The sequence below is a fragment of the Coregonus clupeaformis genome, chromosome 2 (assembly GCF_020615455.1).
Source record: "Coregonus clupeaformis isolate EN_2021a chromosome 2, ASM2061545v1, whole genome shotgun sequence".
NCBI lineage: Eukaryota > Metazoa > Chordata > Actinopteri > Salmoniformes > Salmonidae > Coregonus > Coregonus clupeaformis.
In genome coordinates this window covers 11,513,528-11,531,294 of record NC_059193.1, presented here as the reverse complement: position 1 = coordinate 11,531,294, position 17,767 = coordinate 11,513,528, and the positions used below count along the sequence as shown (strand labels likewise).

Genomic DNA, 17,767 nt, shown 5'->3' with positions numbered 1-17,767 from the left:
GCTACTACTGTCACTACTGCTACTTCTGCTACTGTTACTACTACTACTGCTACTACTACTACTACTACTGCTACTTCTTCTACTGCTACTACTACTACTGCTGCTACTACTACTACTACTACTGTTACTACTACTACTGCTGCTACTACTACTGCTACTACTACTACTGTTACTGCTACTACTACTGCTACTACTACTACTGTTACTGCTACTGCTACTACTACTACTGCTACTACTAATACTACTACTACTGCTACTACTGCTACTGCAACTACTACTACTGCTACTACTGCTACTGCTACTACTACTACTGTTACTACTACTACTGCTGCTACTACTACTGCTACTACTGCTACTGTTACTACTACTAATGTTACTACTACTACTACTACTACTACTGTTACTACTGCTACTACTGCAACTACTGCTACTACTACTGTTACTACTGCTACTACTACTACTGCTACTACTGTCACTACTGCTACTTCTGCTACTGTTACTACTACTACTGCTAATACTACTACTACTACTGCTACTTCTTCTACTGCTACTACTACTACTGCTGCTACTACTACTACTACTACTACTACTGTTACTACTACTACTGCTGCTACTACTACTGCTACTACTACTACTGTTACTGCTACTACTACTGCTACTACTACTACTGTTACTGCTACTGCTACTACTACTACTGCTACTACTAATACTACTACTACTGCTACTACTGCTACTGCAACTACTACTACTGCTACTACTGCTACTGCAACTACTGCTACTACTACTACTAATGGTACTACTACTACTGCTACTACTTCTACTGCAACTACTACTACTACTACTACTGCTACTACTTCTACTGCAACTACTGCTACTACTACTACTACTACTACTACTACTACTACTGCAACTACTACTACTACTACTACTACTACTACTACTGCTACAGCAAACATAACTATGCTGGTTCTGCTCTTCATATTGTGATTGGTCAGCGGGTCGATGGGGCCACGATGATGTCATCGTGTGTACCTGAGGTGAGAGGCACTTCTGTGAGGTCATACACTTCCTCTGACAAGTCTTTATCTTTCTTCTTCTTCTTCTCCTCTACAGTACGCAGCAGGGACAGCTCCTCTGGCCGACGGATGTCTGGAATGAGAGAGGGATGATGGAGAATGGAGGGATGGGTGAAAAGGCATTTTGTGGAGTGTCAAACATTCTTTCACTTCAATCTATACGCAGGTCAGGTAGTAGTTTGTGGATTAATTTGTTATGTTGATGTTAAAACAAACTTCTGGAAAATAGAAAATAAATAATTTATTTCTGAACTCACTCAGCATCTTGCAGATACCCAGCACAGTGTGGAACACAGGCCCAGAGAAGCAGGCCCGGAGCCTGAGGGTCAGGCCGTTGGGCAGGCCCAGCCTCAGGGGCTTGTGCTGGGGCATGAAGATAAGCCCAGCGTCTGCCTGGATGCCACACTTCTCCAGGGTCCAGGCCGTACGCAGGAGCCACTGCTGCTTCTGCTCCCACCACAGGGCATGGTCCGACCAGTCGCGCTTTACCTCTGCACAGGGGAGGAAACTTGTGAGCCCTCTGACACAACATGTCCGCCATGCATCACCCGTACAGTCAGTACTTTGGGATCTACTTGTGGTGGATAGTATGAGTGAATATCACCTCTACATAGTGCTCTGTCTTTGGATATAAGCTGTGTAGTGTAGGGGGACTGCTGGTCTCCATCATACATCTGAACATTTGTGTGACTCACGTGACTTCTCCACCAGTTTGAGGATGACCCCGCCTATGTGTAGGTCAGAGGTCACACTGACAGTGATGGGCGGAGCATCAGCTCCCAGGTCCTCCACCGTAACTGACAGGTCCCACACTGCCATACTGAGAGAGAGAGAGAGAATATTAAGGGAGGAACAAGTGAAGGGAGAGGACAGAAAATGTGTGTGTATGTCACATGATAAGGAGACTGACACAGAAACACACTTCCCAGTCCCAATCACACAGACACACCCACATCCTTCCAAATATCCAACTGTGTGTGTGTCTGTGTGCATATGTGTGTGTGTGTGTCATGTCAAGTACGGTAATAACAACATGTTGTTATGTTAAGCATTCTTTTTTTTTTTTTTTGTCATTTAGCAGACGCTCTTATCCAGAGCGACTTACATGAGCAATTAGGGTTAAGTGCCTTGCTCAAGGGCACATCGACAGATTTTTCACCTAGTCGGCTCGGGGATTAGAACCAGCGACCTTTCGGTTACTGGCACAATGCTCTTAACCACTAAGCTACCTGCCGTTCTGTAACTTGACTAGTTGTCTTGTTCTATTCACAGTACAGGAGAGTAAGAGTTTTGGCTCATAGATGGAACAGAAGCCTACTGCCGTCCTATACTGTTCACATCCATCCCTCTGTCCCATCCTCCAACATCACAATCGATCAGAAAGACACCTTTCTCTATCTCTCTCTGAGACCCCGGGAGAAACACTCTCATACACAACATAGTCCGTCTCACATTGGCTACACACTCTTGTGCATCTTACCCTCTCCACCTTCCAAAATGCAGGGGATTCTGGCAGCTTTATAAACAAAATACCCTCTCCCCGTTCTTCTGCTTGGTCTGTAAACTACCCTTCTGGAATAATTTGGTGAAACCTGCCTGTTACACTTCCCCTCTCTGTCTCTCTTTTGGGTTGCGTCTCGAGTTGTGGTCTATGTATGATGTTCAGTGCATCTGTCAGTGCTGACAAAAAAAGGGTGTTCCTCTTTTGTCCGTTTCCGGCCACTGAGGTTAGCTGTGTGTGTGTGTGTGTGTGTGTGTGTGTGTGTGTGTGTGTGTGTTTTTCAGTTATATCGACTGTATGGCAGTCTCATTGGTTGTGTATGAGTCTGGGGAGGAGGGGAGGCATCATGGGATACATATAGTAAGCCAGGGATCATCTACTAGATTCAGCGGCGGGCCAATCTTTTATTGAGCAGATGGTCAGTGGGCCGGAACATAATTACAAATAATTTGTAGACTGCAAATTGACCGCAAGAAGCCCAAACAGATATAATATTAAACTAAAACATAATCATTTCAAAACTTGCTTACATTTGTATATACGATCACATACAGTGCCTTTGGAAAGTATTCAGACCACTTGACTTTTTCCACATTTTGTTATGTTACAGCCTTATTCTAAAATTGATTTAAATGTTTTTTTCCCCTCATCAATCTACACACAATACCCCATAATGACAAAGCAAAAACAGGTTTTAGACATTTTTGCTAATTTATTCAAAATAAAAAATTGAGATATCACACTTACATAAGTATTCAGACCCTTTACTCAGTACTTTGTTGAAGCACCTTTGGTAGCGATTACAGCATCGAGTCTTCTTGGCTATGACGCTACAAGCTTGGCACATCTGTATTTGGGGAGTTTCTCCCATTCTTCTCTGCAGATCCTCTCAAGTTCTGTCAAGTTGGATGGGGAGCGTTGCTGCACAGCTATTTTCAGGTCTCTCCAGAGATGTTCAATCGGGTTCAAGTCCGGGCTCTGGCTGGGCCACACAAGGACATTCAGAGACTTGTCTCGAAGCCACTCCTGCGTTGTCTTGGCTGTGTGCTTAGGGGTGTTGTCCTGTTGGAAGGTGAACCTTTGCCCCAGTCTGAGGTCCTGAGCGCTCTGGAGCAGGTTTTCATCAAGGATCTCTCTGTACTTTGCTCTGTTCATCTTACAGAGATGGTTGTCCTTCTGGAAGGTTCTCCCATCTCCACAGAGGAACTCTAAAGCTCTGTCAAAGTGCCCATTGGGTTATTGGTCACCTCCCTGACCAAGGCCCTTCTCCCCCGATTGCTCAGTTTGGCCGGGCAGCCAGCTCTAGGAAGAGTCTTGGTGGTTCAAAACTTATTCCATTTAAGAATGATGGAGACACTGTGTTCTTGGGGATTTCAATGCTGCAGAAATGTTTTGGTACCCTTCCCCAGATCTGTGCCTCGACACAATCCTGTCACGGAGCTCTACGGACAATTACTTCAACCTCATGGCTTGGTTTTTGCTCTGACATGCACTGTCAACTGTGGGACCTTATATAGACAGGTGTGTGCCTTTCCAAATAATGTACAATCAATTGAGTTTACCAAAGGTGGACTCCAATCAAGTTGTAGAAACATCTCAAGGATGATCAATGGAAACAGAATGCACCTGAGCTCAATTTCGAGTCTCATAGCAAAGGGTCTGAATACTTATGTAAATAAGGTATTTCCGTTTTTTATTTTTAATACATTTGCTAAATTTTCTAAAAACCTGTTTTTTCTTTGTCATTATGGGGTATTGTGTGTAGATTGCTGAGGATTTGTTTTATTTATTTAATCAATTTTAGAACAAGGCTGTAACGTAACAAAATGTGGAAAAAGTCAAGGGGTCTGAATACTTTCCGAAGGCACTGTATCTGTGTGAGTAAGACCTTTAAACAGGTCTACATTCACAAGGCCGCAGGGCCAGACGGATTACCAGGACGGGTACTCCGAGCATACACTGACCAACTGGCAAGTGTCTTCACGGACATTTTCAACCTCTCCCTGTCTGTGTCTGTAATACCAACATGTTTCAAGCAGACCACCATAGTCCCTGTGCCCAAGAACACTAAGGTAACCTGCCTAAATGACTACAGACCCGTAGCACTCACGTCTGTAGCCATGAAGTGCTTTGAAAGGCTGGTCATGGCTCACATCAACACCATTATCCCAGAAACCCTAGACCAGGGGTGTCAAACTCATTTTAGCTCAGGGGCCACATGGAGGAAAATATATTCCCAAGTGGGCCGGACCGGAAAAATCATGGTATATATAACTTAAAAACAACAACTTCAGATTGTTTTCTTTGTTTTAATACGATCAACATACAACATAAAGCTGGAGCCTGAGGACAGTGTGTCCAAAATAGTACAAGCACAACATCACTATTAATCATAAAACACGTCAAGTTTATTTGAAAATTCTAAAGAAAAAGAACACACAAACACACAATGCCTCAGTGATTAACAGAACTGTTTCACAGATCACAGAACTATATCAGGGTGTCATTTCTCAGGCAGAAATGTAGATAAAAATAATGAAATCCTGTTCCCCAAACAAGTGCAAGAACCACAGAGTCAAGAATAGGTTAAATATACAAATAAAATAAAATCAATTAAAAACAATAGCACATCAACATAAAAACATATAAACATAAAGCTGGAGCCTGAGGACAGTGTCCAAAAGCACAACATCACTATTAATCATAAAACACCTCAAGTTATTTGAAAGTTCTGAGGACAAAGAACACACAAACACACAATGCCTCAGTGATTCACAGAAGTATATCACAGATCACAGAACTATATCAGGGTGTCATTTCTCAGGCAGAAATGTAGATAAAAATAATGAAATCCTGTTCCCTAAACAAGTGCAAGAACCACAGAGTCAAGAATAGGTTAAATATACAAATAAAATAAAAACAATTAAAAACAATAGCACATCAACATAAAAACATATAAACATAAAGCTGGAGCCTGAGGACAGTGTCCAAAAGCACAACATCACTATTAATCATAAAACACCTCAAGTTATTTGAAAGTTCTGAGGACAAAGAACACACAAACACACAATGCCTCAGTGATTCACAGAAGTATATCACAGATCACAGAACTATATCAGGGTGTCATTTCTCAGGCAGAAATGTAGATAAAAATAATGAAATCCTGTTCCCCAAACAAGTGCAAGAACCACAGAGTCAAGAATAGGTTAAATATACAAATAAAATAAAATCAATTAAAAACAATAGCACATCAACATAAAAACATATAAACATAAATCTGAAAGCGTTGCTCAAACTCCCGTAACAGTCCCGTTATTTATCTTTGAACCGCTTCATGTCTGCCATATGTTGGGTCGCGCACACATTTTTCAGACAGGGGAAGTGAGCTGCATCACCACCGGCAAGTTGCGTCTCCCACAATGACAGCTTCAACTTGAAAGAACGTATGCTGTCATAATACTGCGTGACAACTTTGTTGCGCCCTTGCAGCTGTTTGTTCAAGTTATTCAGGTGCTCTGTAACATCCACCATAAATGCAAGGTCCTGCATCCATTCTGCGGAATGAAATTCTAACACTGGTTTGCCCTTTTCTTCCATGAACTGTTCAATTTCTTCTCGTATATCAAAGAAACGCCTCAGCACAGCACCTCGGCTTAACCATCTTACCTCAGTGTGGTATGGCAGGCCATAGATGTGGTCTTTCTCTCTGAGAAGGCTGTCAAACTGACGGTGATTCAGGCTTCTGGATCAGATGAAATTAACAGTTTGGATGATCACCTTCATGACGTTATCCATCTTTAATGACTTGCAACACAAAGCCTCCTGGTCCAAAATACAGTGAAAAGTCAAAAAATCACGTCCTCCATTTGCAGATTGCACTTTCTCTCTGAACTTTGTCACAACGCCTGCTTTTTTTTTTTTTTTTGAGGGCGCACCATCTGTAGCCAGGCTGACAGCGCGGGACCAGTCCACTCCGACCCTGTCCAGCGCGCCGACGAGTGCGGTAAAAATATCAGCTGCTGTCGTTGTATCTGTCATCGGCACCAACTCCACGAACTCCTCGGTGACGGTCAATGTGTCATCAACTCCGCGGATGAAAATGGCCAGTTGTGCAACATCTGTAATGTCCGTGCTTTCATCAATTGCAACCGAAAACGCAATAAATGACTTTACTTTTTGCTTCAACTGGCTGTCCAAATCCACTGAAAGATCGGAAATCCTGTCTGCAACTGTGTTTCTTGTCAGGCTGATATTTGCAAAAGCCTGCCGCTTTTCAGGGCACACAATCTCCGCTGCCTTCATCATGCATGTTTTTACAAATTCACCCTCACTAAATGGTTTTGAAGCCACTGCGATTTCATTAGCAATGAGGTAGCTAGCTTTCACTGCAGCGTCACTGATGTCTCGGCTGTGAGTAAACACAGACTGCTGTTTCTTCAGACCCGCCAACAGTTCATTCACCTTCTCTCATCTCCGCTGTCCTTGAAAGTTGTCATATTTGTCGGCATGAAGACTCACATAGTGGCGACGAAGGTTATATTCTTTCAGCACTGCAACATGCTCTGAACACACCAAACATACAGCTTTCCCATTCAATTCCGTGAATAAATAGGATGACCATTTTTCTTGGAACACTCTGCACTCTGCGTCCTGTCGTGTATCTTGTCGCTGTTGGTGCTCATTGCTGTCAAACAAAGGAGTCCGCTCATACTGAACCTTTGATCATACGTTTTATTCATATCACAAGATTTCAGCATAAGTGACGGATGTCATGACACCCGGAGAACGGCGTCCCAGATTGCAATGGCCGTTCTAACCTCTTCTTCGCTTTTTACCCAGTATATATAATCTTCCCAAGATATGGGTGGCTCCCTCTACTGTCCAATCCCCTGTCTACAACACACAGACTTCTCTGTCCTATCCGGGGTGTCCCATTAAAACCTTCCCTCTGACACTAAAATAAACCTCCTTTCAGTTCCACTTAAAAAACATTAACAAAGACATAATCCTAATAAACTACAGTCCACTTTTCTCTTTTTTGACAGAGACATATTGGGGAAATGAGGGTGCCAAAGCACATAATGTTAAAAGTAGAAGCCGTAATAAATATCGCGGGCAAAACAAAGTAGCTCATTGGCTGCACGTGCTTGACCTACTTCCTCTGCCCCGGTATAAACAGTTTGCTTGCTTAACACAATTGCTATTGCGCCATCCAGTGGACGCAATTGGAACAGCAGTTTATTTTATTGAAAAATTGCAGCGCATTTTTATACTTTACAAAAAATAATCTCGCGGGCCGGATTAAACCCGTTTGCGGGCCTGATCCGGCCCGCGGGCCGGACGTTTGACACCCCTGCCCTAGACCCACTCCAATTTGCAATTATGTGAGAACGCTATTCATTGACTACAGCTCAGCGTTCAACACCATAGTGTCCTCAAAACTCATCACTAAGCTAAGGACAGGACCCTGGGACTAAACACCTCCCTCTGCAACTGGATCCTGGACTTCCTGACGGGTCGCCCCCAGGTGGTAAGGGTAGGTAACAACACATCCGCCACGCTGATCCTCAACACGGGGGCCCCTCAGGGGTGCGTGCTCAGTCCCCTCCTGTACTCCCTGTTCACTCATGACTGCATGGCCAGGCACGACTCCAACACCATCATTAAGTTTGCCGATGACACAACAGTGGTAGGCCTGATCACCGACAACGACGAGAAAGCCTATAGGGAGGAGGTCAAAGACCTGGCCATGTGGTGCCAGGACGACAACCTCTCCCTCAACGTGATCAAGACAAAGGAGATGATTGTGGACTACAGGAAAAAGAAGAGGACCGAGCACGCCCCCATTCTCATCGACAGGGCTGTAGTGGAGCAGGTTGAGAGCTTCAAGTTCCTTGGTGTCCACATCACCAACAAACTAACATGGCCGAAGCACACCAAGACAGTCGTGAAGAGGGCACGACAAAACCTATTCCCCCTAAGGAGACTGAAAAGATTTGGCATGGGTCCTCAGATCCTCAAAAGGTTCTAGAGCTGCACCATCGAGAGCATCCTGACTGGTTGCATCACTGCCTGGTATGGCAAGTGCTCGGCCTCCGACTGCAAGGCACTACAGAGGGTAGTGTGTACGACCCAATACATCACTGGGGCCAAGCTTCCTGCCATCCAGGACCTCTACATCTATGGGCTCCCGAGTGGCGCAGCGGTCTAAGGCACTGCATCTCAGTGCTTGAGGCGTCACTACAGACCCCCTGGTTCGATTCCAGACTGTATCACAACCGGCCGTGATTGGGAGTCCCATAGGGCGGCAATTGGCCCAGCGTTGTCCGGGTTTAGTCGGTGTAGGCCGTCATTGTAAATAAGAATTTGTTCTTAACTGACTTGCCTAGTTAAATAACAACAACAAAAAATAAAAAATAAAATAATACCAGGCGGTGTCAGAGGAAGGCCAAAAAATTGTTAGACTCCAGCCACCCTAGTCCTATGTGACAATTGACATGTGAAAGACACACACACACTCTCTCACACACACACAGGAGTAAGGGGCGTTGTTATATTACCTTTGACACTTGGATGAGACATCCTTCAAAAGCTAAAGCAAGGCTATGTCCCAACAGTTCTACATTTCCTCTTCTCTCCTTCTCATGTTTCCTCTGTGGTCGGTGACCTGAAAATAAAGAGTACAAGAAGAGATGAGGAAAGAGGAGATTAGGAAATAGGAGATGAGGAAAAAGGAGATGAGGAGATGAGGAAAAAGGAGATGAGTTCTAAGTAACATTTGTATTGTTTTTCTTTTCCATTGGTCTCTGTCATTAGGCTACAAATGACGTTATACAGTAAGATGTCATTTTAGCTGTTGGCCAGTAGTGGGGTGGTGAGAGAAACAGTAAACTAGATCAGCTCAAATCTGAGCTCCTACCATAATATATTCACATTCCACACACGGGGTTGATGATTCGATATAGGCAGAGGAGTGAACCTCGATATGAACATTTCATTTGTTTATATTCTGCATGGTGTCGTATAACACAACAAGACAGACTTTCCTTATAGTCATACTTTATATAGGTCATTAAGCTCCCCTCCCATTTGGTACAATCCATGCGTCATTGTTTACAACAAAATGGCACATGCCAAGTATTTCTTCCTCCATATTCAAACTGGATAAAAGCGCTTTAAATAACGAAAACGAAACGAACTACCGAACTGAAATACACACCTGCAACTGACGTTGTAGTTCTGTGGCGGTTTGACTTTTGTATCACACTCACGTCATGGCATTTTAAATATCAACTCTCTCTTCACGTGTCAGAGCCATTGGTCCACTTTCCCGTAGTGATGACTTTAATACTAGTGATATCGGTGTGTGCACCAAATGTATAATTTTTTCGTTGTTGCAAATCGTCAGGTGCATTTTACTTAAGTAAAAATACTTCAAAGTACTACTTAAGTAGTTTTTTTTGGGGTATCTGTACTTTACTTTACTATTTATATTTTTTGACAACTTTTACTTCACTACATTCCTAAAGAAAATAATGTACTTTTTACTCCATACATGTTCCCTGACACCCAAAAGTATTCGTTACATTTTGAATGCTTAGCAGGACAGGAAAATAGTCTAATTCACACACTTATCAAGAGAACTACTTTTGATACTTAAGTATATTTTAGCAAATACATTTACTTTTGATACTTAAGTATATTTAAAACCAAATACTTTTAGACTTGTACTCAAGTAGGATTTTACTGGGTGACTTTCACTTTTACTTGAGTCATTTTCTATTAAGGTATCTTTACTTTTACTCAAGTATGAGAATTTGGTACTTTTTCCACCACTGGGTGGGAGACTATAGCTGCTCATGTTGAGGGTTTGGTTGTTCATCAGGACCTGTTGCATGTTGTAAGTAAGCATTTCACTGTAATTTCTACACCTGTTGTATTCGGCGCATGTGGCAAATACAATTTGATTTGATTTGACAAGTAAAGTTGTCAAAGCTGTGAGGCCTAAATTGAAATAGAAAGCAAGTAGGTTTCTACTCTCAAAGTTTGAAGGTGCTTTGCAGTGGCTCATCATGGCCTTATGTGGTACTAGGTTACTACCAAGCCATTAGTGCATTACAGCAGTTCATTTGTCTTTTCCATTTTCACTATGTTGTCTCTACATTGCTCACACCCGGGGATAGAAAAGAGCAGTGATTAATGGAATGATCATCATCATCATCATCATCATCAACTCTCTGTCCCTTCCTCTCCTCTTCCTCAGATGCCTTGCTCCGTATGAGTCAGGAGGAGAGAAGAAAGCACTACAGGACTACCTACCTGTCCCTGGACGAGGTGCCTGTGTGGACTGCCAAGTCAGCTAGCATGTTAAGTACCTGCTGCACATCAAGTAAATTATCTTCCCTTACTGCCAGGTGTCTCCTCTTTCTCCTTCCTCACTCTAAACCTGTGTTGTTTCTCAACACCCGTTCTGGAACCCACAACACAGGGCAACATGTGTTTGTTCCAGCCCAGCACTACGCACTGTCAATTAGTTAATGCTGGATTAGTAAGCCTATAGGTCCCCGAGACTGGAGTTGTAAAACACTGGGGACCAGCATGACTGTCCACTGTTGATCATCTGAAAAGATCACATAAACAGTAAAAACATGTTATTATAACAGCGTTGACAGGAGCAGGTTTTCCTCTCTGTCTCCCAGGTGATTCAGTCAAACGGCCCCACTTCAAGAGGAACCAAGCTCTGGACAAGAAGATTTCCCTGTTCAGTTGTGACATCACCAAGCTGGAGATCAATCAGATCGTCAATGCAGGTGATCATATAGTAACCTAGTTAATATTAACATAACATCATAGTAATAACTTAACTTAAAGATGGAATCTGCTGTAGGGGGAAACAGCGCCACTTGTCGCCCCTCCACCTTTGTTAGTGTTTTTGTTACCGATCTGAAGATCGTTGAGCAGCATACACATTGTGCTCTTCTATCGCGCATGCAATGATGTCCAAGGGGGGAAAACAGTGTTCGTTGGTTGCAGTTACCTCTTTGTTATTGTAATATTGCAAACGGATGTGGCTGTTTCACCATTAAGGATTCCAACTTTAACTTGTAGTAATAACATTACTTAGAAATAACATAACATTACTTAGTAATAACATAGCATTACTTAGTAATAACATTACTTAGTAATAACATAAAATTACTTAGTAATAATATAGTATTACATAGTAATAAAATAACTTTACTAGTAATAAGTAAGACAGCACTACTTAAAGTAATAAAATGTTACCTATAGTAATAATAAGTAACATTTGTTATAGTATAACATATTGTGCATATCCTGAGGCCTCAGGACTCTATATGGGACAAATCACTCTGAAATTAGAAGTATTATCGTACTGATAGAGTTTTGACTCTAACCAAGACAGGCCATGTCCTGGCGGTGATACATTTTCCTGATCCCATCGTGGTCCTCTGTAGCTCAGCTGGTAGAGCACGGCGCCTGTAACGCCAAGGTAGTGGGTTCGATCCCCGGGACCACCCATACACAAAAATGTATGCACGCATGACTGTAAGTCGCTTTGGATAAAAGCGTCTGCTAAATGGCATATTATATTATATTATATTATAGATTTTTGAGTGAACTGTAATTTATTTCACGACCCACGTCACAGTTGACCTGATTACACACCCACATTTATAATCCCTCCATTTTGGGAAATAATGCTCTGGGAGTTTGTTGAAAACCGTATCTTCTTTGTGAGTGTGTGTGTGTGTGTGTGTGTGTGTGTGCGTGTGTGACTACTGTACTGTACTCAGAGTGACACTCAGAGAGCTTTTAAAGAGCTAATGTATCATTGCTACGCTGACGATACACAACTAATCTTCTCCTTTCCCCCTTCTGATAACCAGGTGGCGAATCGCATCTCTGCATGTCTGGCAGACATATCAGTATGGATGACGGATCACCACCTCAAGCTGAACCCTGGCAAGACGGAGCTGCTCTTCCTCCCGGGGAAGGACTGCCCGTTCCATGATCCTACGCCATCACGGTTGACAACTCCGTTGTGTCCTCCTCCCAGAGTGCGAAGAGCCCTGGCGTGACCCTGGACAACACCCTGTCGTTCTCCGCTAACATCAAGGCGGTGACCCGCTCCTGCAGGTTCATGCTCTACAACATTCGGAGAGTGCGACCCTGCCTTACACAGGAAGCGGCACAGGTCCTAATCCAGGCACTTGTCATCTCCCCGTCTGGATTACTGCAACTCGCTGTTGGCTGGCCTCCCTGCATGTGCCATTAAACCCCTACAACTCATCCAGAATGCCGCCGCGCCTGGGTGTTCAACCTTCCCAAGTTCTCTCACGTCACCCCTCCTCCCGCACACTCCACTGGCTTCCAGTTGAAGTCGCATCCGTTACAAGACCATGGTGCTTGCCTTTGAGCAGCGAGGGAGGCACCTCTGTACCTTCGGGCTCTGATCAGTCCCTACACCCAAACGAGGGCATTGCGTTCATCCACCTCTGGCCTGCTGGCTCCCTTCCTCTACGGAGCTATAGTTCCCGCTCAGCCCAGTCAAAACTGTTCGCTGCTCTGGCACCCCAATGGTGGAACAAGCTCCCCTCACGACGCCAGGACAGCGGAGTCACTCACCACCTTCCGGAGACATTTGAAACCCCACCTCTTTAAGGAATACCTGGGATAGGGATAAAGTAATCCTTCTACCCCCCCACACACACACACAGCGGAGTCGCTCACCACCTTCCGGAGACATTTGAAACCCCACCTCTTTAAGGAATACCTGGGATAGGATAAAGTAATCCTTCTACCCCCAAAAAAAAAAAAAAAAAATGTAAAGTGGTTATCCCACTGGCTATAGGGTGAATGCATCAATTTGTGAGTCGCTCTGGTCTAGAGCGTCTGCTAAATGACGTAAATGTGCCCTTGAGCAAGGCACTTAACCCTAATTGCTCCTGTAAGTCGCTCTGGATAAGAGCGTCTGCTAAATGACTAAAATGTTAAATGTAAATGTCTAATGGTTATGCTCTACTTCTGTTGTTGAACTACCCACCCTGACCCTGTTTCCAGCAAGAGATTGCCCAATTGCCTGTCTGCAGGGCCTCTCTTAGGGCCTTTTTTAAACTATAGTATTAACTAATCAGAATCGTATTTATGTATTTATTATGTGTGATTTAGAAAGATGTTAATATCATACGATACACTGGTTGCTCAGTGCCATTTGGGTGTAATGTAACTGTCCACCTCTAGATGGCAGTAAAGTCAAGTGTATCATACTATATCAGCCTGAAGTTGCTTTGTGATCATTGCTAGACTTTAATCATTAGTACTGTGTTTGGCATTGAATTGGCATCACAGTGGGTGATGTGTCCAGTCCAACATGAAAAGAGCTACTTGATGATCAGGTTTTGCATAGAAAATTATGTTTCTTCATTGGTCATTTAGTGTCAACTGTCATAAAACAACATGGTGTGGTGCTGTGTGAAAAACTCATCTCTCATTAACATCATGTTGGCTCCAACATCAGAGCCAACAGCCTGTATGTTTTACAAGGCTTTTTATAGAGTCCCACTCTCACTATGCAAAGTGCCACTGAATAACAAGATACACAGAGCTGTAAACAACCCCTGGAGGAGAGGGGACAGGCAGAGCAAGGTGAGGGAACGAGACGGGCTGACTGAGGGTGTGTCCGAAACCAAATGGCACCCTATTCCCTATTTAGCGCACTACCTTTGGCCAGACAAATGTGGACACCAATATTGTGCACACCAAAAGTAGTGCACTATATAATGAATAGGGTACGATTTTGGACAAAGCTACAGTGAGAAAGGAGTAACAGAGAGATGGCTGAAGGGGACCTTTCCTGAGTATCTCTGTCACTATGGTAACATGGAGTTTGGTGGGGGGGGGGCCTTCCCTGCTACAGTAATGATAGAGGAAGAACTACACACACACACAGCGCCACACACTCGCATCACTTCATTCACTGTGCTGCTGATCGAGGATAGGGGAGGACTGTTTTTGTAGTTTGTGTCGTTCTCAATAAAGATTGGATTTACAGTACCTCCCCACTCCCACCCCTTCAACCTTTTACTGCTGCTGGCTCCTGCATTCTCCTATAAAACACTGCAAACATAAAAACCCACAAGCACTTAAGAGCTGTCTTAGAGATGGGGAGGAGGGCGGGTTGGAGGGTAAAACATCCTTTTCTTTACACCCCTCAATCACTCCATCCGACCTCAGCGGAGAGAGAAAGAGATTGAGGGGAGGATATATTGTCTCTGATGGGCTATTTGATTAAGATGGATTACGCAATGAATTGTGAATTGTCATTGGAGTGATGAGGTGAATGTGAGTGGGTGTGCAACTTTACACTCTGGTAAAATCAACAAGCTTTTAGTTATGTTGTTGTATTGTAAGTCGCTCTGGATAAGAGTGTCTGCTAAATGACGTAAATGTAAATGTATTAGATTGCATTTATTTATTTATTTTATTTAAATTAAACCCACAGCTCAATTTAGACTACCTGCTGTCAGACAGTGTGAGTTATGGAAGGTATGGGCAGAGGCTAAATGTTCTCGCTGATTAGATTCCATGGTCTCCAGCCTCTTAGGGGGTGTTAGCGATAAGAGACCCCTGGTTGCCATGGGGAACCCTCACTGTCTCCGTGGCAGCAGTAGCTCAGATACAAGATAAACGCCAATCCTGTCGGTCCAGGTCCAGGCCCCACAGACAGGAGCAGAGCAGCTGTGTTTCAACCTCAACGCTTAAACACTGTAGTCTAGAGAAAACACAGAAGCATTGACTGGCCACACACACACACACACACAGCAGCAGCACTGACTGGTGGCTGGCCCCAATAGCCACAGGGAGTTTGAGTGATTTCCACCGCTTCACTCTCAGTGACGGGAGGTAATCTACAGTACAGGCCCCACAGGTACACTACCTCCATACTTATCTACACTGTACTTACATTTACATTTGACATTTTAGTCATTTAGCTAGGGCTCCTGTTTTAGTCACTGGCTGCTGGCTGCCCTATATCTCTGGCTGTAGTTGTTATAACTGACTGCTATCTCTACTGGCTGCTGGCTTGCCTATATCTCTGGCTGTAGTTGTTATAACTGACTGCTATCTCTACTGGCTGCTGGCTGGCCTATATCTCTGGCTGTAGTTGTTATAACTGACTGCTATCTCTACTGGCTGCTGGCTGGCCTATATCTCTGGCTGTAGTTGTTATAACTGACTGATATCTCTACTGGCTGCTGGCTGGCCTATGTCTCTGGCTGTAGTTGTTATAACTGACTGATATCTCTACTGGCTGCTGGCTGGCCTATATCTCTGGCTGTAGTTGTTATAACTGACTGCTATCTCTACTGGCTGCTGGCTGGCCTATATCTCTGGCTGTAGTTGTTATAACTGACTGCAATGTCTACTCTACTGGCTGCTGGCTGGCCTATATCTCTGGCTGTAGTTGTTATAACTGACTGATATCTCTACTGGCTGCTGGCTGTCCTATATCTCTGGCTGTAGGTGTTATAACTGACTGCAATGTCTACTCTACTGGCTGCTGGCTGGCCTATATCTCTGGCTGTAGGTGTTATAACTGACTGCTATCTCTACTGGCTGCTGGCTGGCCTATATCTCTGGCTGTAGTTGTTATAACTGACTGCTATCTCTACTGGCTGCTGGCTGGCCTATATCTCTGGCTGTAGTTGTTATAACTGACTGCAATGTCTACTCTACTGGCTGCTGGCTGGCCTATATCTCTGGCTGTAGGTGTTATAACTGACTGCTATCTCTACTGGCTGCTGGCTGGCCTATATCTCTGGCTGTAGTTGTTATAACTGACTGCAATGTCTACTCTACTGACTGCTATCTCTACTGGCTTCTGGCTGGCCTATATCTCTGGCTGTAGGTGTTATAACTGACTGCTATCGCTACTGGCTGCTGGCTGGCCTATATCTGGCTGTAGGTGTTATAACTGACTGCTATCTCTACTGGCTGCTGGCTGGTCTATATCTCTGGCTGTAGGTGTTATAACTGACTGCTATCTCTACTGGCTTCTGGCTGGCCTATATCTCTGGCTGTAGTTGTTATAACTGACTGCTATCTCTACTAGCTGCTGGCTGGCCTATATCTGGCTTTTAGGTGTTATAACTGACTGCAATGTCTACTCTACTGGCTGCTGGCTGGCCTATATCTCTGGCTGTAGGTGTTATAACTGACTGCTATCTCTACTGGCTGCTGGCTGCTGGCTGGCCTATATCTCTGGCTGTAGTTGTTATAACTGACTGCAATGTCTACTCTACTGGCTGCTGGCTGGCCTATATCTCTGGCTGTAGTTGTTATAACTGACTGCTATCTCTACTGGCTGCTGGCTGGCCTATATCTCTGGCTGTAGTTGTTATAACTGACTGCTATCTCTACTGGCTGCTGGCTGGCCTATATCTCTGGCTGTAGGTATTGTAACTGACTGCTATCTCTACTTGAACTCTGCTGTAGTTTCTGTAGTGACTTCAGGCTATTTCTGTCAGTTTTAGTTAGTGTATCTCTAACTGTGGATACTCTACTGTAGGCCAACTGTATCCACACTGTAGTTAGGAAGTTTGTATGCACGCACACACACACATTCAGCTAGGTCGGACCACCATCAGCAACCACTGCAATTCTGAAGCGCTCCAAAAACAGACAGACAAATTATCCTAGAAGAATTTACAGCAGTCTGATTTATATTTCATTTAAATGTTTGACATTGACAAGTTAACAGGAGCTCCCAGAGTCAATTCCTAATGACCGGTATGTCGGTAAGTTTGCAGATCGCCCATTCATAGCAATTATTTCTCCCCTCCGTAAAAGGCTTCCCACCACCCCAATCAATCGCCACTTTAGCTCGAATAGAGGAAGTGAGAGGCTCATTAGCCTGATTGGCCTAGAGCAATGTGGAAATTTCAGAGAGGAGTCGGCCTGCTCATCAGCACAGTGCTCATCAAGGCAGCGTTCATTAAGGCTGTGTTCATCAAGGCTGCGTTCATTAAGGCTGTGTTCATCAAGGCTGCGTTCATTAAGGCTGTGTTCATCAAGGCTACGTGCTTTGTTGTGTGTTCAACTGAGCTAGACCTTAATTAGGCCTAAGTATGTTCTATGGCTGTCCCTGACAAAAAACAAATGTTGAACA

General features: G+C 44.0%; 2 protein-coding genes across 4 annotated transcripts in view; one reads left to right on the top strand and one right to left on the bottom strand.

Moving 5' to 3' along the window:
• The window catches only part of LOC121533347 (fermitin family homolog 3-like), an 89,017-nt gene that overhangs the window by 14,616 nt on the left and 56,634 nt on the right, over positions 1-17,767 (bottom strand). The window contains exons 1-5 of one of the 3 annotated variants that reach the window (XM_041839208.2): positions 9,797-9,904; positions 9,138-9,244; positions 1,772-1,896; positions 1,334-1,567; positions 1,033-1,149 (exon numbers count right to left, since the gene is read on the bottom strand). In XM_041839208.2, coding sequence (XP_041695142.1) covers positions 1,033-1,149; positions 1,334-1,567; positions 1,772-1,895 — 475 coding nt within the window. In that variant the 5' untranslated portion in view covers position 1,896; positions 9,138-9,244; positions 9,797-9,904. Of the gene's footprint in view, positions 1-1,032; positions 1,150-1,333; positions 1,568-1,771; positions 1,897-2,556; positions 2,713-9,137; positions 9,245-9,796; positions 9,905-17,767 lie in introns of those variants that run through there. The other 2 variants (XM_041839217.2, XM_041839200.1) reach the window with 2 other exon arrangements.
• Positions 10,473-17,767, top strand: part of LOC121535614 (ADP-ribose glycohydrolase MACROD1-like) — a 119,270-nt gene continuing 111,975 nt past the window's right edge. Inside the window, exons 1-3 of the mRNA XM_045225483.1 lie at positions 10,473-10,477; positions 10,806-10,948; positions 11,277-11,387. Coding sequence (XP_045081418.1) covers positions 10,473-10,477; positions 10,806-10,948; positions 11,277-11,387 — 259 coding nt within the window. The remainder of the gene's footprint in view (positions 10,478-10,805; positions 10,949-11,276; positions 11,388-17,767) is intronic.